Consider the following 20,566-nt stretch of genomic DNA (forward strand, 5'->3'; position numbering starts at 1 on the left):
ATTTTGTTTTTGACATTAAAAATACACGAAAGAGCTCAATTCACTTTTTTGACTATTTTTTTAAAAACATCTATATAGTTTTTTATAACTGTGTATTTCTGTTTTAGTCAGTAGGCCATATCAGGTTAAGCTAAAGCTTCAAATAAGTTTGTTTATTTATTTTTTTAATTTCAGTTAACATTTATTTAATTTCAAGTAATGAAGATTTTTTTTAAAAATGGTTTTAGTGAACTATTATAACCCTGATACTTTAATGAATATGTGTCCAATACTGGTCTTTCCTCCTGACTATGAATTAAATGGGAATTAATTTAAATACAGTTTATTGTGTAAGCAAAAACGAATATATAATGCGTGACTTTTAATGATAAACAAGCTGGAAATACACATTGACATTGATTGCTTTACTTTTGCAGTTGCAGGAGCTCATTCAAATTCAGATGAGGGAGATAAATATGCATTGTTTCAACCGTCTAAAACATATTACTATATAAACATCATAAAGTAAACACTGTCATTATTCATCAGCATTAGTTCATAAACACTGGTCTGTCATAAATGTGTGTTATTGATTGATTGAGCCGCTCTGGAGCTGGATTGGGGATGAGTGAGCCGTGTTTTCCCGCCGTTAGATCAGCATCTGATACACAGGACATCAGTTCTGACCCGATCTCTTCCCTAATCCCTCACTAACATTCTCCTCTCGCTTTTATTCGTTGGCGAAAATGACAGTTGGTTTTCGTTATAGTTTTTGTCATCCAACACTAGTTTTTATTTAGTTATCGTCTTGTTTTCATCAGTGAAAAAAGGTCGTTGACGAAAATTATGACGAAAATTATGACGAAAATTATTCGTCAACGAAATGAACACGTCACATGATTTAGACACGTCACTTAGACCAACACAAATCTAGCAGGAGAGCTTTTCAGCTGAAACTCAGACTTCTGCTATAAACTCATGAGCACAGCTCACTTCCCTTCTCCATTCACCCGTCTCTCAAACTAAATACACCTGACGGTTCACAGATTTACCAGCTGGTTTTAACACTAAAATGCTTTGTGAAATACAACAATTTAGGAGTCCTAAAATTAAGACTGACACGCCCATTATTTTTAAGAGTTTCTCATAAAGCGGCAAGTTAGGAGCTATTTTAGGCCCTTAGACTTCCTACAATGTAATTGAACAATGCCAGCATCATCAGTATAAACGCCCTTGACATCAAAACGAAATATAGTAATATTGTAAACATGTAATCTGCTGCCCTAGTAGCCTACGCTTGCTTAGAACGAGTGTAACTCCAGCGTTCGCTGTTTGACTGATAATTAAATGAATCAGTGCATCAATGTCAAGACTTTACATTTAGCAGAGATGTCACTGAAGGAGTTGTCTATGTCAGGGGTTTTCAAACTGGAGTCCTCCAGAAGGTTATAAGAGAAAAGACAAAACAAGAATTTATAAAGTCTACCAAACATTATAACGGTTTCATTTCTAAATGTTTCACTTCTTTTTTTTTGGCCTTCCCAGAATTGTATATGTTTGCTTTGTATCTTTCTGGTGAGTTTTTCTCTCTATAGTCTCATTTATCTCGCTCACTGGGGTTCTTAACGCAGTTTGTGAGCTGCTTACATACATTTATTCTGAAAGTTGCTTATACAAATCATTTTTAATTGAAAATGTTCTTCAGGTTTATATATCCAACATTAAGTAGAGCCAATTTAAGTCTGGAAACAGTATAATGTATTTATAATGTCCCACTTGCTATTTATAACAGTTTAAATGTTTTTTCATACATAAAAATATATAGATGGATTTTAGGAAGGGGGTCCGTGATAAAAGATTCGGGTCCTTGGCATTATAAAGTTTGAAAACCCCTGGTCTAAGTGGTGTTGGACAGCTCACAGACAAACAGTTAGAAATATCAGTCCATGACATCCCTGTCTCTCTCAGATCATAATCTGACCCATAATGGAAAGATGCACTTTTATGATGGATAGCGCCAGGACATTATTAATATAACTCAGAATGTGTTCGTCTGAAAGGAGAATGTCATGAGGATGAGCTGAGGGAGAGTAACTCATGGGGTTCTCATTTTGGGGTGAACTATCCCTTTAAAGTGATAATAAAGTGTGTGACAAATGAGAATAATGTTTATTTTTATGTTTAATGTATGTCGGGGTAGCCTGTCATCAGAAATATGTTTATTATTAAAAACATAAGGAGATTAATATAATCACTGTGGTCAGTCCTAGAGACAGATGTTCCGATTGTTGGTGTGATTATTTCCACAATAACATTTCTGGAGAGTGTGTGTGTGTGTTTCTGTGTCTTGTTCTGTGTTAATGTTGGTTTCTTTTATTAGGAATAATATTAATATGCAGCACTTTGTTTTAATATTGCTTTATTAATAAACTGAGCTAAACTTTGATAACTGTAATTCGAGTATTGTGTTAAACTAAAGTTATTATCTATTATTCATCATTGGGTTAGTCTCAAGTGGTCCTGCACCCTGGATAGGTGACCTATGACAGTGATCCATGATGTTTTATTTTGTTAATAGCATACTTTCTTCATAGAATATCACAGCTTTTAGGTCCGTCCGTGAAGTGCAACAAAAAAAAATATATATATATAAAATTACTTGGTCGGGTGGTTCAATATCTCTCTCTTCGCTTCGCGTTTGTCCAGTCCGGCGCCTCGTAGTTTGAGAGAAACTGGCGAAGATAAAAACTGACGGAAAACTCACAGAAACACATCGAGGGCTTCTTTGTTTCACTCTTGAATAAACTGACTGTTAAAAGACCCACGCGGTGGGAAATAATCTAGCCTGTGTGTTTTTCAGACGGTACCTTTTGTTAATCTGCTGATTTATTTTCATAACGAATCATAATATCTTTCAAAAGAAATAGATATCCAACTTTCCAGCTGGCACAGAAGCGCTGAAGAGAAGCTCAGGTAAGAGAACATTAAAGATTTCCTTTCACAGAGAATTACACCGATCAAAGATTCCTCAGTGGAAATTAATCAAGAGTTATGAATTATCTCAATGTATAGCAGGGGAGAGCGGGACACAAACTAACACAGGGTTAGGTGTAACCACTGATTTTACTCTGTGTGTGTGTGTGTGTGTGTGTGTGTGATGTTCTCTATATAGATCAGTGGTTGTAACACATGGTTTAACACTTTCCACACATGCCAGCGTGACGAAACTTTGTGCATTTAGTAGTTGCCATACCAACACTATATAGGACTTCATATGATTCTGCCAATGTTAATACACACTTTTTCAGTTATAATAAAAAAAATAAAAATAAATTATAATATGATGATGATGATGATGATAATAATAATAATAATAATAATAATAATAATAATAATAAACCTATGGAAAAAAATATATCAACATTATATAGAGAAAAATTGTGCCAAAATAAAAAAAAACTGAACATTTATTTAACCAACGCAAAAGTACATTTCTCACTGAAGTTAATTTTTCATCTCTGTTTTTTGTGTTTATTTAAAATAAGACAAATTTGATATTATTGTAATATATGTTATTTAATCAGTTCTTAACAGTGTAATGAGAACATTTTTGTAATAATGGTTGTGAATCCTCTGGGTTTAGTTGTTGTTTTCCAGCTGTTGTGGGAAGAGCGCGTCCACACCGCTTTAGTCTTAAGCATAGCCTATATAAGTCGTAATATTAAGTGTATGTTGTATAAACATCTGATTAATCTCATATAGTATGTGTTTGGTTGAGTTAATAACCCGCAGCGCTTCTTTGTACCGCTGATCATTTTTAGTTTCAGCTCAAACAGGGGAAGACTGGCCTTCTGGCGTAGCGGGCGTTTTCCCGGTGGGCCGCTGGACAATGTGGGCCGGCCCGTTGCTATGTAAATATATGAAGAATAAATTATAGTAAAACTACGTAGCCTATATCCTTCCGTCAGCCCAGACGAATGGCCCGCGCAGCCCACCTGAGGCAAAACTCTAATCTATAGCCTGCTCAGTCTCAGTGGTGTAAAAGCGCTCGTCAATGCCAAAATGTTTGCGATATCCAATCAAATTGCAGTATTTGAGCTGAATATGAGTCAATGGGCTACAGCAATATTTCCCGACTGTTAACGATTTTAAAAATGTTAAACGACGAACATTAATTTCCAGGGATGTAAACTACCCAGGGCTCGACGTTAAGCCGGATCACACGCTTGTCCTTCGGACAAGTCAATCTGTCTTTCACTTGTCCGAGTAAAACATTTGCTTGTCCGGATTTTTTTTGTGAATATAATCCATACTGAAGCAATATTCTCACCAGTGTTTAATCAGCTTTGACATATTTAAATATGCATATTTGTCATATTTGTACCTTTTTAAAAAGGTAATTTTTCCATAATCTTATTAAATATAGGATATGCTTATTCATTTATATTTTATATTCTTAAATTTGATCTATAAATTAATAAGAATAAGACACTATAGGCTGTTACCAATCAAATTAAATAATTTACACTGAAAAATTACAACTGCATTAAATAATGTTATGAGATTATTTTAAATATTTTTGAATATACAAATAAGAAATGTTGGAAAGATGAAACTAAAGCACCAGTAGGTGGCAGCATGTGACCGTCTGAATGAGCGAGTCATTGAGTCGATTCAGTGAAACGGCTGATTCATTCAAGAATTTGGCGGTGGTTTAAGAATAGGTCATTGAATCTTTGATTCAACCGATTCATTAAACCGCTGAATCATTCACTAACACACACTGATGCTGTGAGATGGGTTATGGTTCTGCTGTGATATTTGTTTGGAACTATTTTCGCTGCTGAAATAGAGCAAAAACAGTCCATATTGCTTCTAAAATGTAAGTGACTTAATGTTAACTAATTGTTTATGGAACTGGCGTATGAAATCAGGGTCATTTTCAGTCGTTGTTAGTGTAATGTTGCTTAACTGTATCATATGTTATAAATATAAAAACTGCACAATTTTAACTGTGTATGTTAACTGAGTTTCTGTGTGTGAGCGGCGCTCATTTGTTTTCGAGGGGCGGCGCGAGCCTCAACAGCTCAACCTTATTAACTTCAGTTCGTTTTATATTATCCACTATCGATCTCCACTTACACTAACTGAATGCAGAATCATTATAGCACTTTGGTGATTCCCTAGTTATTTTTTGTTTTGACGTTTTAACCAGGATACTTGTCCGTCGGGCAAGTAAAATTATTTTTCACTTGCCCCTTCAAAAAATCCACTTGTCCCGGACAAGCGTTAATGTCGAGCCCTGATACTGCTGACCTTTTAGAATTAATCAGATTGTAATTCCTTCAGAGAATGCACAAAGAAACATTAGCGTAGGTGTCGCAGTTTTCAGCATATCTGAGGGAATGTTTGTCTTTCTGTTTCCAGGCTTTCTTCAGTAATTTCACAATCATTTTCAAATTATTCATAATACTCAAAATATATTTCTGAAACGAAGGCTTAGCCTACACATACATCATGCTAAAACTGACAACTTTCATATTCAAGTAGCCAATGGAAAGTGTCATAAATGAAAATAAATATATAATTTGCTAATTAGTTCATATGCATTATTTTACACACTGGTAATCAAACGTTTGAAATAATAAGACTTTTTAAAATGTTTTTTGAAAGAAGAAGACTGAATTTATTTGATCAAAAATACAGTAAAACCACAAATATTAAGAAATATTAATACAATTTCCAATAGTTGTTTTCTATGAGAATGTATTGTAAAATGTAATTTATTTCTGTAAAAGCTGACTTTTCGGCATCATTACTTCAGTAAGTGTCACATGATCCTTCAGAAATCATTTTAATATGCTGTATTTTTCATATAATTTTTAAACTCTTTTCCACTATTTGAGCTCTATTCCATAAAATTACAGATGTCTAGATACTATAACCACTAGAAAGGCACCCTAAAACAGTCCACATTCTGCACTACATCCTAAGTCTTAGACCATAGCATTGTATATGGTCTGATTTTATGGTAGGTATTGAACTTAATGATATTAAACAGTGTATGGAAAATAGAAATAAAAATTTGTATTTAAAAAAATTATAACCAAGAAGTATGCCAGTCATTCAGTATGATAAGCATTTCAATAAAACAATTAATATAAATCATATTTTTGAATAAATAGCTTCGGTGTTTAAAATTGCCCTGTGTATAATGAGCTGGTGAAAGCGCTTCAGTTTACAGCTGTTCATTAGCTTCAGCTCGCGCTCTAGCAACGATATTTGATAGACTAATACCAGTCTCAAGATTAAAGATGTTAGCTACTATTACTGTAATATTAAACATTTAAAAATAATATTAATAATAAATTATTAACAACTAGCACTTTTATCGTTCTCATATTTTTTCATCAACAGTAAGTTATGGTTTGATTAAAATAATTTCCTATTCCATGCAATGGACAGGCATTTTTATTCTTTATGCAGCCTAAGTAATGCTGTCCAAAGACTTGTTTGCATTAGTATTTAGGTTTTTTATTTTTATTTTTTGTTAGGCAATATCATTTTTGGTAACATTTTACAAATAAGGTTAAAGCATTAACTAACACACAGAGAGCAATAACCTTTGTGAATGTTAGTAATAAATGTCTGTGTTTATTAGCAGTCCATTCACAGTGCATTACCTCATGTTAACACGCACAACTTTGGATCTGAAAATGTTGAGATTAACATTAACTAAGATGAATAAATCCTGTTTAAGTATTGTTCATTCATTGTTGGTTAACTAATGCTAACAAAAATTAAACCTTATTGTAAAGCGCTACCATTTTTTAATAAAGTAAGTTGGCCATAGGAGTGTAAAAATTAATTTGAAATGTTGAGGAATCTTACACGGGTCAAACTAGGCTACTGTACTGTATAGGTTTGATTTATGTTGAAGTGTTTGGGATATGTTTTTTAATGGTGAGCCTTTTGTTTTTGTAATCAGGCTCTCAAAGTTTATCAACATTTGTATTTTGATTTATCGGCCAATATATCGGTTATCGGCTTTCTGATATAAAGAATTATCGGTTATCAGTATCGGCCAAAATTTTCATATCAGTGCATCCCTAACTTTTTTTAACTTCTAAAAGGTGCATATTAGTACCGTAGAGTAGCAATGTGTACCTTAAGTACTAATATATGGTGATGCATTGCTGCCACATAAGCCTACATATAATTTTTTCCACTCATTTATGTAGTAATAACTAGGGGTGCACCGATCCGATATTAGGATCGGATATCGGCCGCGATACTGACAAAATAGCTGGATCGGGGATCGGAAAAATTAACAGATCCACAAGCCGATCCAGGTGTTTTTTCCGTCGCAGCAGAACCTACGTCATTCGTCAGCTTCACGTGTGTCGCATGCTAGAAGGGAGGGAGCCAGAGAGTCGGCTGTGTGGAGGAGATATTTCACGCTTGCCACGCCAACTAGTTCGTCGCTGTTTCGAGGGTATTACTGCAAAGTCAGGGTCTTTCCTGCATTGACATTTTTTTGACGGCCAAAGCCTAATTTGATGAGTTATTGTGATTTACGAGTGATGTAGAACAGATGCTGCGCTTGTGACTGAGTGACAGAGAGACCGATCTGAGAGCTCCTCCCCCGCGCGCGCTCTCTGGGTCTTCAAAATAATCAGTGTTCGCTCTCATATTTCACATATTAATCCAAATCAAAAGCTCGGAAGACCGAAACCATGTTGCACGTGACACATTCGGACAATTTTGTCCTTGAATTATCACTGGGTGTGAATTGCGCTCAAAAAACATTGACTCTTCTCTGACCAGCTGACATAAAGCATACTTTCAATAAGCGGGAGACAAATTATATCCAGTTATGAAGTGTTTTCTGTGTGTTGACATCTTTCGAGATGTTCTAACAGACGGGATTCGCACACAACGCGTCTGCTAATGTCCGATTCGTGACCTAATGACTCCTTTGAACCGAATCATTTTAACGACTGGCCAGAACAACTGATCTGTCCAACACTGAACTCATGAACTCAGTTTATTAATTTACTCAGAACGCAACTGAAATGAGAACACAAGTGTGCTTACCCATTTTAGCAAGAGTGGGTAGTAAGAATTATTTTTAATTATCAACAGTATTTCATCTTATTTCTGTTGACAATGTGTAGTAAAATAAATAGGCCTAGCCTACAATCATTTAATCTGGAGTGAGGTGAAACCAGAACAAAGTTGTTATTAGCTAGCTGAAATTTTTTATTAAATTGCATATGGTAGAAAATTAGACTATTTGTTAATTTGTAATGCTACTTTTTAATATTGATATGATTATATACCAAAACAATTATCTGTAGTGTAAAAAATGTATGGTAACTGTCAGATTACTATTGTATGTTTGACCAATACACTGTTTTTTGTTTCCACTGCTACATTTTATTTATTTAAAGAAGTTAGATTACATTCTATTTTAGATTTGAATGCACAATTGTGTTTTAAATAAATAAGAATTCAACACCTTACATACATCTGTTATTTTGTCTTAGTTATGTTTAGTTAGTAAAGTCTGGTGCCTTTAGTCTCTTCAAGGAAGGTATAAGGTGGAAGATATACAGTTTATTATTAATTCAACAATATATCGGATCGGTATCGGGTATCGACAGATACACAAAGCCCAGGCATCGGTATCGGTATCGGGACTGAAAAAGTCGGATCGGTGCACCCCTAGTAATAACGAGATCTTATGTCGTAAAAACAACATTTTTCTTGTTAAAACTATATATATTTTCTCCTAATAAGGACATGTATTGTATAGTGATGTGTACAAAATATGCCTTTATCCACATTAGAGAATTTATTTAGCCTAATGCCTTTGTCACACTTGTTTGAAAAGCAGAAGCTCAGAGTAAAATGGCTCATCCGCTGCCTGTATCAGTGGCAGTGCCCATAGCACGAAATTGTTGTAATGTATTGATGTAGTCTACAGTTCTTAACAGCCATGGGTAACAGGTGCCATGGACCGCTCATTAGGGCTGAACGATATATCGTTATCGTATCTATATCTAGATATGAACTTTCAAGATATTACTATCGAAAAAAGCAACGATATAGACGATATAGATTTCCCCTCTCCGCGCTCGCCCTGCATACAACTCTGGCAGTCACAACAAACATCAGTTTTACAAGTGCCCTTGAATGCACTGCTAAAGCCAGCGCACACACACTACAGGGACAGGGGAACTATATTGTGAGAGGGGGGGCGGCGTTTCCATGGTGACGCGTCATTGCTTGTCACGTGACACACCGCAGCAGCAACAGCGCTGAATGAATGATGATCTGCTTTTATGTCATTTTTTCCTTTTTTATTCAGAATATTCACAAATGTGTTAGCTATGGCATGAAATCTGATATTCCGATTGTCAAATACATGCAAGTGGAAGTATATTGTTGTTTAAACACCTTTATAACGTTGGCGTTAGTTGAGCTGTATGCGCGATGGGCGCCGCCATGTTAGTTTGTGCCGCAGACGCAGTTCAGAGAATCGGATCTGTTGGATTTACAACCTCTATGTTTACAACACGTGAATTCATCCACTTCTCCCGAAATACTTAAAAGTAAGTGGCTGGTGAACTGGGAATAGAATAGAGTAAACATTGAAGTTACTTACACAATGTGTATCTGATATCTGATACGTGTCGAATTATAATGGAAAGGATTATTATTACCTCTTCCATAGACATCAGTGTGTATTTTACAAACTCTAAATGTATTGTTTTTTAGTACTTATGTGAATTTATATGTTTGAAACCTAAAATAAACAGTATGTGGTTGAAAACACTGAAAAGTTGTGATATATGACAGCTCTGAGCGCGCCTGTCTCTGGCTAAATTCAACATTTGATCATGTGATGCTCTTGATCATCCGCTCCAGCCTAGACTGATTACACCTGTGATCGTACGTGCCAAAGGCTTAAAAACAATACATTTTCTGACACAAATTTTTGAAATGTAGGCTTAAATCAAACACATTTTAATTCAGATTCTGGTTTTCACCGAACACGTAGTCATATCGTATTGTATCTATATCGAGATATCTGGCATGAAAATCGAGATATGAAATTTTGTCCATATCGTTCAGCCCTACCGCTCATGATTAGCCTCAGTGGCGTCTTTCAATATCCTACAAAATAAAGTTATGAAACTTCTCTTTGCCCTGCAGTCAAAATGATTTGGCAGACATCAATGATAGATTCAAAAGGTTCAAGCGTCCAACTAGAGCGGTAGTCGCAATTTTGACGCTCTATTCTCATTTGGTGTGAACGCAGCATTACTCAAAGGCCATTCCCGGCGTTCTTGGTTTGCTTCTTATTTATTAAATATACAGGCAATTAGAAACCTTAATCAAAATTAAAATACAATTTATAGAAAACGAAATTCACTTTAAAGAAAGACTTTCTACAAAACAAAACTCAATAAAAATCATGTCTGGTTTATACTGATAGTCAGTGAGTTAAATAAGTGTTCAGGGTCAGTAACTGATGTGTGTTTCTGTGTGTTTAGTATGGCTTCAGTGGGAGTGAATGTGATTGAAACAGCGGCTCTAGGGCGACCCTTCCAGCTGGGGATGCTGTATGACTGCAGGAAAGATGCTCTCATACCAGGTACACTCACTCACTCACTCACTCACTGACAGTTACCGTATACAACCTATGACACCACGACAAATGATCATTTCATGGAGCAAAAGTTTTGTAGCTTATATAAATGTCAGTGGTGAATAAATGCATCATATAATATACCAAATTAATTATTATCAATGAATTGAGCTAAGCGACCAAATATTTAGACTCAGATCTTGAACATCTCAAGTCCGGCACACCAGGTGAATAGGATAAAAAATGCAACTGTGAAAAATGAAGTGTGGATGACAAAAAATCTTACAAATCAAGTTGATTCGTCAAATCGTTTTTGATAAACGCGCGAACAAATTTTACGTAACGTTTGCAAAAACACACTTAAGGCAATATCTCCAATGCTTTATCGTGTTCAAACCAAACTTGGTACATGTCATCACAAGCATGACCTGAGGCTACACGCAGTGTTTCAGCGCCACCTACTGGTCTGGAGATACGAAAAATGGCTATTTTAGCTTTTCTTTGCTGAACAGGAGGCAGGCAGGAGGCAGGCAGGCAGGCAGACAGACAGACAGGCAGGAGGCAGGCAGGAGGCAGGCAGAAGGCAGGCAGGAGGCAAGTAGGCAGGCAGGAGGCAGGCTGGAGGCAGGCAGGAGGCAGGCTGGAGGCAGGCAGGCAGGAGGCAGACAGGAGGCAAGCAGGCAGGCAGGCAGGAGGCAGGCAGGCAGGAGGCAGGCAGGCAGGAGGCAAGCAGACAGGAGGCAGGCAGGCAGGAGACAGGCAGGAGGCAAGCAGACAGGAGGCAAGCAGACAGGAGGCAGGCAGGCAGGAGGCAGGGAGGCAGGAGGCAGGCAGGCAGGAGGCAGGCAGGTAGGAGGCAGGCAGGAGACAGGCAGGAGGCAGGCAGGAGGCAAGCAGACAGGAGGCAAGCAGACAGGAGGCAGGCAGGAGGCAGGCAGGAGGCAGGCAGGAGGCAAGCAGACAGGAGGCAAGCAGACAGGAGGCAAGCAGACAGGAGGCAGGCAGGAGGCAGGCAGGCAGGAGGCAGACAGGAGACAGGCAGGAGGCAGGCAGGCAGGAGGCAGACAGGAGACCGACAGGAGGCAGGCAGGAGGCAGACAGGAGACAGGCAGGAGGCAGACAGGAGACAGGCAGGAGGCAGGCAGGAGGCAAGCAGGCAGGCAGGAGGCAAGCAGACAGGAGGCAAGCAGACAGGAGGCAGGCAGGAGGCAGACAGGAGACAGGCAGGAGACAGGCAGGAGACAGGCAGGAGGCAGGCAGGAGGCAGGCAGGAGGCAGGCAGACAAGAGGGAGGCAGGCAGGAGGCAGGCAGACAAGAGGGAGGCAGGCAGGAGGCAGGCAGACAAGAGGGAGGCAGGCAGGAGGCAGGCAGACAAGAGGCAGGCAGGCAGGAGGCAGACTGGAGGCAGGCAGGCAGGAGGCAGACAAGAGGCAGGCAGGCAGGAGGCAGACTGGAGGCAGGAGGCAGACAAGAGGCAGGCAGGCAGGAGGCAGACTGGAGGCAGGCAGGCATGAGGCAGACAGGAGGCAGGCAGGAGGCAGACAAGCGCAACCGATCAGGAGCAATCGAACGGGGCAAGGCCAAAAATTGCACGCCATGCAGACCCAGTTCACTGCCAGATTGTTTCAGTGCTGGATTTTCTGCAGGAAAAACATGCTCGCTACTGTCAGTGTATTTGTGGCCGACTTATCGGCTTGTCATACTCTGATTGATGGGGCTCCAGTCGGGAAGCACCCTTTGAATGCCCTCTTCATCTGTGGAGCGAGGCAGCTGAGGCCTCCCATTAGAGAAAAGATCCCTTTGTGGGACTTGGCCAAAGTCCTTGAGGGGCTAGTCGAGACACCTTTTTGAACCACTAGCGCCTGACAAGCTTCTGACTCTAAAGATTTGGGGATTTGCAGGCTCTGTCGATTCGGCATCCTGCTTCGACTATCTTCCTAAAATCACATTTTCGATGATGCTTCCAGTCGTTCTCAAAGTTTTCTGTCCTCCGCCTTTCACCACACAAAGCGCACCCGTTTCATGTCTATTTATAACCGCTCACGACCTTGCATTTTATGTTCTTGTAGTGTTTGCCACACATACTTCAACGGTCAAATAAAGATGTTTTTCCCATAGTGCTAAATCAGTGCATCTCATTCCAGCTTTTTCAGGGAACAGGGTTGAAGTCAATTTGCAGCGTGGGACAATTTCTCTTTTTATCACTCAATAAATCAGAAAATACTGTCAACCGACTTTTAAAAAATCACCATGTTTTTAGGAATAAAATGTTATATAATCAGTGTGAATGTTATCAGTGTGAATGTTATATGAACAAACACCTCAGTAAAAACACTTCAGAATATAGATACATAAAACTGTAAAGTTTAGTGTATGTTTTCCTATTGCAGGAATCACACTGTGGGATCCAGAGAAGCTACAGCAGACTTTACAAGTCCGTCCCAAAAATACCACCAGTTTCAAAGTCACGGCTTCAGACTCTATTCATGAAAAATCCAACTTAATGAACATTGATGGCTCTCTGAAACTGAGTGTTTTAGGTGGACTCATCAATGTCACAGGATCAGCCAAATATCTCAACGACACCAAGGAGTCTTTCAAACAGCAGAGACTGACGCTACATTATCATTCAACCTGCAGGTTTGAAGAGCTGACCATGAAACACTTGGCATCTGCAGATATAGCTCATCATGAGATGCTTGATAATGACACCGCGACACACGTGGTGACAGCAGTGCTGTATGGAGCAGACGCCTGCTTTGTGTTTGACAGAGAAGTTTCCTCTGATGAGGAGATAAAGGCCGTAGAAGGAGAAGCAAAAGTGGCCTTTGAGAAGCTCAAATGCATTTCAGTAGATGTAAACATCAATCTGAAGATGAATGACAATCAGAAGAACGCAGTCCAAAAATTCACGTGCACGTTTTATGGGGACTTCCAGCTACCGTCTAACCCGACCTCTTTTGAAGATGCGTTGAAGGTTTTCTCTGATCTTCCAAAACTGCTGGGAGAAAAAAAAGAGCTGGCTGTTCCTCTGAGAGTTTGGCTTTATCCTCTGGACAAACTTCACTCAGGAGCTTCAAAACTTCAGAAAGACATCAGCATGGATCTAATCATGGCGATTGAATCAGTGATTGAGAGTTTAAATAGAACTGTGATGAAATGCAATGACCTTCTGAAAGATTTGCCTGCTTCAACTTTTGCTGAATTTCATGATAAAATCCTTCAAATGAAGCAAAACTGCAACATGTACAAACTGAGACTCATGAAGAAACTGGGCTCTCTGCTGCCAAACATCCGTGGAGACATGATGAAGGAAACTGACCTGAATGATCTTCTACAAGAACACGATGAGTCTCCATTCAGTGAACGAGGCCTGGCAGAATGGCTGAAAGAGAGAGAAAGAGAGTCTGACGTCATTAAACTAATCCTCAGACAGCTGAAGGATGCTGGTGCTCAGATAGGAGTCAACATAGATCTGGTCTTGATGGATCTAGAGGTTGAAAATCTGGTCTGTTACACATTCACATCACTGGATTGGTCAGACATGCTGCTTCAACAACAAAATGCCAATTTGAATTCTTTAACAAAGGTAAAATATGAGAACAGCCTTGATTCAGAGCAGAAGTCTTGGCTCACTCCTGAGATGCACAAGACCACGAGGAACAACTTGAAGATATTTAAGAACTTGATGGATTCAAAAGACCGTAAACCAGCCAAGTTCATTGTGTCCTCAAAGGAAATGAAGAATAATCCTGGCTCCTGCATTCTGCTCTATGAAAGTGAATGTGATGAAGCTGTTTGCTTTATTCCTCCATCCAAACCAGCCTGTCCAATCACTGAAGAGGTCAAAGAGAATAGTGTGGTTCTGAAGGTTCCTCCATCATGTCCTGCTACAGTGGAGCTCAGATTACTGTATAAATTGAAGCAGGGCATAATCTGGACATCTAAACCTGTGATGAAGGATGAAAACACAGTTACTCTGACTGATCTGAGACCAGGAACTGAATATAAGATCAAATGTGCAGCGCTGGGGAAACTCAACTACACTGTAGAGAGTGATGTCATCAGCGTCACCACAGAAGTGATGATCATTTATGAAAAAATTGTCACAGAGGTATGATAATCTTTTATCAGCTAAAGAAAATAATTGTGAGTCAGTAATCTGGAACTTGTCTTGATTAATTATCTTCACATGTTTCCTTTAGAGAAAGAGCAGTTTGATTATTGGTGAGTCATATATTTTTCCTGCCCATATTTTCTTTTCCTTTTTTTGCAACACTTCGTTGAATTGTGGTGGTCTGTGAATAACAACAGTTGTATTTGTGTGTTGCAGATACTGACATCAAAGGAGAGGATCACTCGCTCCATTTTACTACCTCCGGACCTCATGAATCTTTTCACCGTATGTGCCTCTTTTTCATAAAAAAATATTTATTGTGGTGAGACTACAATTCTAGGTGAATAAATCCCTCTATGTTACAGACATACAGACTGGGTTAGTTTACTCCTACTTTGGTAGATTGCATTACATTAGTTGATAGATTGGATATCACTTTGCACAGACTAGGTCTATGGCATTATGTTGACACATAGCCTATAATGTGGCCTCACATTATGTCACAAATGCTGTCAGTAAACTTTAAAGAGAAAGTTCACCACAATATTATCATTCTGTCATCATTTACTCACCCAAACCTGTATGACTTACTTTCTTCTGTGGGACACAAAATAAGATATTTTGAAGAATGTTGGGAACCAAATAACATCAAAACACTTTCATTGCATGGGGGAATTTTTTTTTTTTGTGTGTCATTTTTCAAAATATCTTTGTTTCACAGAAGAAAGTCATACAGTTTTGAACATGAATCATTCCTTTTAATATGTTGCCTGCTTTCATCTGTTCCATGCTGTTCCAGTCTTTTATCCAAACTCTTGTAGCACAGAAGTGACTTCTAGTTCAGTGTTGAGTGTTTTATGTTCCCTATTCTCTTGGAGAAAAGTTCTTAATATAGAATAGATAATGTGACTGATCTAAACATACATGAAAAGCATGAGAAGTGAAAGTAACTTAGCTGTTTGTGTCTCTTTAGTATCAGAGACTTTCAAACGGAGACTGAAGGAGGAGTTTCAGTATCTGAATGAAGAAACATCACCTGGAGAAAGACGACTACTGAACGATGTCTTCATTGAGCGGCACATCACAGAGGAACATGATTCTCACATCATTGACAATAAAGAGATCATAAGCAACAACATCTTTGAAAGACAAAAAATCCGGATAGTTTTGATGAAGGGTGAAGCTGGCATTGGAAAAACTGTGACTGTGCAGAAGTTCATCCTGGACTGGGCTGAAGAGAAGTCAAACCCTGAGATTGAATATGTATTACTGATCCCTTTCCAGAAGCTGAACATTATCAGAGAGACAGTGAAGGAGTGTAGCTTCATGGAGCTTCTGCAGCAATGCTTTAAAAACACTGAACACCTGAACCCTAACTCTGACAGGATCATGCTGATCTTTGATGGACTACATGAGTTTAAACTCCCTCTGGAGTTCAAAAACACAAAGAGCATTACTGATCCAAACAAACCAGCCTCAGTCTCTGATCTACTGACAAACCTCATCATGGGAAATCTGCTTCCAAACGCTCAGATCTGGATCACCAGCAGACCAGCAGCAGCCAATCAGATTCCTGCTGAATATATTGATCGTGTGACAGAGATCCAGGGCTTTAATGATGAACAGAAGGAGGAATATTTCAGAAAGAGCATCAGTGATCCGATTATGGCCAATAAAGTCATCAGTCACATCCAGAAATCACCACCACGCATCAACAGCATGTGTTATTCACCAGATTACTGCAGAATCATCGCAGCGATTCCAGAGGAAATGATCAGTACAGGTTCAGATTTCCCCAAGACTCTCACTCAGATGTACAGCAGATTTCTGTTAGCTCAGACCGAACCGAATCGAGAGAGAAGAGAGACCATCATAGCTCTGGGGAAAATAGCGTTTGACCTGCTGGTAAACGGCAGCTCTAACTTCTGTGCTGAACCTTATGGACTCAGTGCTGAACGTGTTAAAGCAAGCTCATCAATCATAAAAGTGATAGATGAACAAAAAAAGTCCTACTGTTTCATGAATCACAGAACACAGGAGTTTCTGGCAGCTTTATATGTGACTGAGGTCATTAATGGAGGAAATACAGTCCATCTCAGAGATCTCTCCAGCCTAAATCTTGAATTTGGAGAGCGGAGCTTCACAGACTACAACTCGCTCCAGAAAGTGCTGAACATCGCTCTACAGAAACAGATGGATCTCTTTTTCTGCTTCTTACTGGGTTTGACACTGGAGTCCAGTCAGAGAGCTTTAAAAGACCTCCTGACACAGAGAAGAAGCAGATCTTCATCCAGTCAAGATGCAGTTCAACACATCAAAACCATGATCATGAATTCCTCTTCAGAAAATGCAGTCGAAAGCAGTCTCCTGTTTGATGCTTTGAGAGAGCTGGATGACCGTTATCTAATCCATCAGATAAAAACACGTCTGAAATCTGGACTCAGACTCTCTCCTGCTGAGTTTTCCGCTCTGATGATTGTGCTTCTGAACCCAGAACAGCAGCTGGATCAGATCAAATCTCCTCAATCAGAAGAACTGAAGCTTCAACCAGTGCTCAAATCATCTGGAGAACATGAGTGAGTAAATGCATATGAGCTGTGCAATGCATACAAATAATAACTTTCCTTTAACTGTCTAAATGTTTAAAATGTATTGATTATATACTGTAGCCCAGCGGTAACATGTTTAATTCAGTGTTTGAACATTGCTCTTATTTGGTTCTCTTAGCCATGTAAAGCCAGATAATATTTTATATTTTATTTGCCACTTATTTATTGTTTATTTATTGTACATTTTTTGTTAATACCCCAATGGAGGATATATCAGTGTGGAATTGGTTCCAAACTTGTGCTAATCTGAGTTATTTGTTATCAAGTAATTTTTATTTTATACTTTTCTAGGCATTTGCATTTAATGTGTTTTCTTCATACTCACAGGTTGAGATCTCTGAGATCGAACCCGTCTGATCTGAGAGAGCTGGACCTGAGTGCGAATATACTTGGAGATTCAGGAGTGAAGCAGCTGTCAGATCTACTGGAAAATCCTCAGTGTAAACTGGAGAAACTGGGGTGAGTAGTATTGTTTTTGGTCATTAATTTTTCACAAGGAATACTTTAGTTGTTTAGATTTTGATGTGACAAACAACAAAAGAGTAAAAAGTGGTAGGATAGTGGTCGTGAGTTAGGGTCATTTAAGCTTACCATGGCATACAGTGAAGTTTTGCTTGGTATAAGGGATGATACTAGTATGAAATTATATACTTGTTAAAAGGGGGAAATGTCATGAATGAAACTTACCACTAAAGGGAATCTTAGCAGAAGCTTTACATTATAAAAACCAATCGTCTGATGAGACAGAGGTAATTCATGACAGCATGATCATGTGAAAATCATTAAGTAGATGAAAACCTGACCAACAAGATTGCTTTGTGGACACTGTTTATTCTTTTGTATGTGCAAGAGCACCTCTACCAAATTGCAACTGTACACTTGTGGAGTATATATATATATATATATATATATATATATATATATATATGTATATGTATATGTATATATTTCTCTGCAAAAAAATAAACTTGCAAGTGTCTTGGTGGAGTCATGGCAAGAACTGGCAAATCTACTGCAGTCCGTGAAGATATTTCTTTAAAATACCTTTCCACAATTATATATAAAAATTACCTGGTTCACATTGTATCCTGACTAGAGGTCGACCGATTAATCGGCACTGATAGCAGATTGGTGGAACAATCGGTTATCGGCAAAAATCCACACCGATAGTTTTTCCGTGTTGCGTCCGTTGCTGGAGCGGCTGAGAAGGGTGCGCTGTCATTACACAGTACAAGAGCTCTGAGAAGGGTCTGCTGGCATTTATATAGCACGAGAGCGGCCTCTAGAGGCGAAAAAAAAACTCACTGACGCCTTGTGTTTACATTCACACGTGAGGAGTGAGAAAGCAAACTGTATCATCATGCTGCCGACAGAAACATAAACAAAGCAGAAACGCACTTGTTTTTTAATTAGATAATCGCCTTCTAAAAAAGCAGACTGTTTGGATTTGTATGAAATGACTTACAATAAGATTACATTTGTAACATTAACTACGGTTAATAAATGCTGTGTAAGTATTGTTCATTGTTTGTATGTTAATGTCAACATTAAATTGAGTTTGAATTTGTATTTTTATCTGTTAACCTTGGTTAATGCACTAACATGAATGATCAAGGTACAATTGTATTGCTCGTATTAATACATGCTGTACAAATGTGTGCATAATGCTTATAGTTCATGTGAGCTAATACATCCTTGTTGCATAGGGACTTGTATAGTTTTACCTATGAAATGTGCATGTATGTTTCTAGGTTATTGGTAAAGAAACACATTTGACCTGTAATATCTTAATGTTTAAATTATTTTTTAAAGAATTTGTTCTGTTAGAACTTCTCATTTTAATATTGATGTTTATATGTTTTTAATTTAGCACATTTTCATGGATAAGCAATGTTTTGTTTATTTATTGTTATAAAGTTCAGCACTGTTTTACTTATGTTTTTTTTTTAAATCCAGTATCTATTTTAAAAACTATCGGTCGATTAATCGGTTATCGGCAAGTGCGGTCCAACCTAGTTATCGGTATGGGTAAAATCCACTATCGGTCGACCTCTAATTCTGATTTATTTTTTCTGCCTTATTTACCATATTTTTCATATTTCTCACACTCACAGGTTGAGATCTTGTAAAATCAGTGACAGAGGTTATTCTGTTCTGAGTTCAGCTCTGAGATCAAACCCGTCTCATCTGAGAGAGCTGGACCTGAGTGAGAATAACATTACAGATTCAGGAGTGAAGCAGCTTTCAGATCTACTGGAACATCCTCAGTGTAAACTGGAGAAACTGTGGTGAGTTATGTTGTGCATACTTGTTAACCGGCTCGAGTCGGCAGTCGTGACGGCTTGATCGACTCGCTTTTTTTCTTATCAGTGCCAAAGTGACTCAAATAATATACATCATTATAATCTGTTAAATTTAATTTTTTTTGTGTACAGTCACAATAAAAACATGTGCTTTTGCGCGATCTTCAGCCTAACTGTAAATGAGGTCTAATCTGATTGTCTTCAGAAAATGAAATGTCTTCAGAAAATTTACATTATTTAAAACCTGTCAAAAACCTGCGCAAGGACGCACTGAAGCTTTCTTTGTTTAAATTAGCTCAAAATTACTGTCAGATGTAAGTAATTACCTTGACAAACTATACATCACTTAAAAGATCTAAGACTCAAGCTTCCTTTTTTTTTTACCTAAGTTTTATTCTCAATGTCTTATAGTGACCGTAATTTGTTAATTTGTCAGGAGTTATGAATATGAAAACCACGTCGGTACCTTAGATTGTAATATGAGCCTCAGCTGCTCTCATTCATAAAACACTCCTCTATTCTCATCATGAAGACACAACAAAGCAACATCCCTCAGGGCTTTTAGTTTAAAAGTGTGCAGATGAGGAGAAATATTGATAGATTCTCATATGTCTGTGTCAAATTTCTATACAGAGAAGTATTATTTATTCAATCTTTACCCAAAATGCGCAGATGTAATCATTATGAGCGCTGGATACTATGTGTTGTGTTTTCAGTTCATACTGCAGCCAGAGGGCGCTCCGTGCACATGTAGTCCATATATGGCATAGACTAAGAAGATGTATACCATGTGACATTCCAGAAACTCCCTGACATAAACAAAGTTTCCTGAGATCAATATAACATACAGATAGACACGTTTGAAGACAATAAACACACAATCGCGACAATATATGGTTT

At 38.3% G+C, this 20,566-nt stretch overlaps 1 protein-coding gene across 1 annotated transcript in view; it reads left to right on the forward strand.

The window, feature by feature from the left end:
* Positions 1-1,368: 1,368 nt before the first annotated feature.
* Positions 1,369-20,566, forward strand: part of LOC307121779 (NACHT, LRR and PYD domains-containing protein 14-like) — a gene marked incomplete at its 5' end in the record, with an annotated part of 37,616 nt that continues 18,418 nt past the window's right edge. Inside the window, 8 exons of the mRNA XM_079809536.1 lie at positions 1,369-1,424; positions 10,542-10,642; positions 13,028-14,751; positions 14,843-14,864; positions 14,971-15,039; positions 15,728-17,330; positions 17,691-17,822; positions 19,478-19,651. Coding sequence (XP_079665662.1) covers positions 1,369-1,424; positions 10,542-10,642; positions 13,028-14,751; positions 14,843-14,864; positions 14,971-15,039; positions 15,728-17,330; positions 17,691-17,822; positions 19,478-19,651 — 3,881 coding nt within the window. The remainder of the gene's footprint in view (positions 1,425-10,541; positions 10,643-13,027; positions 14,752-14,842; positions 14,865-14,970; positions 15,040-15,727; positions 17,331-17,690; positions 17,823-19,477; positions 19,652-20,566) is intronic.

Source organism: Gobio gobio (assembly GCF_949357685.1).
Source record: "Gobio gobio genome assembly, chromosome: 25".
NCBI classification, from domain to species: domain Eukaryota; kingdom Metazoa; phylum Chordata; class Actinopteri; order Cypriniformes; family Gobionidae; genus Gobio; species Gobio gobio.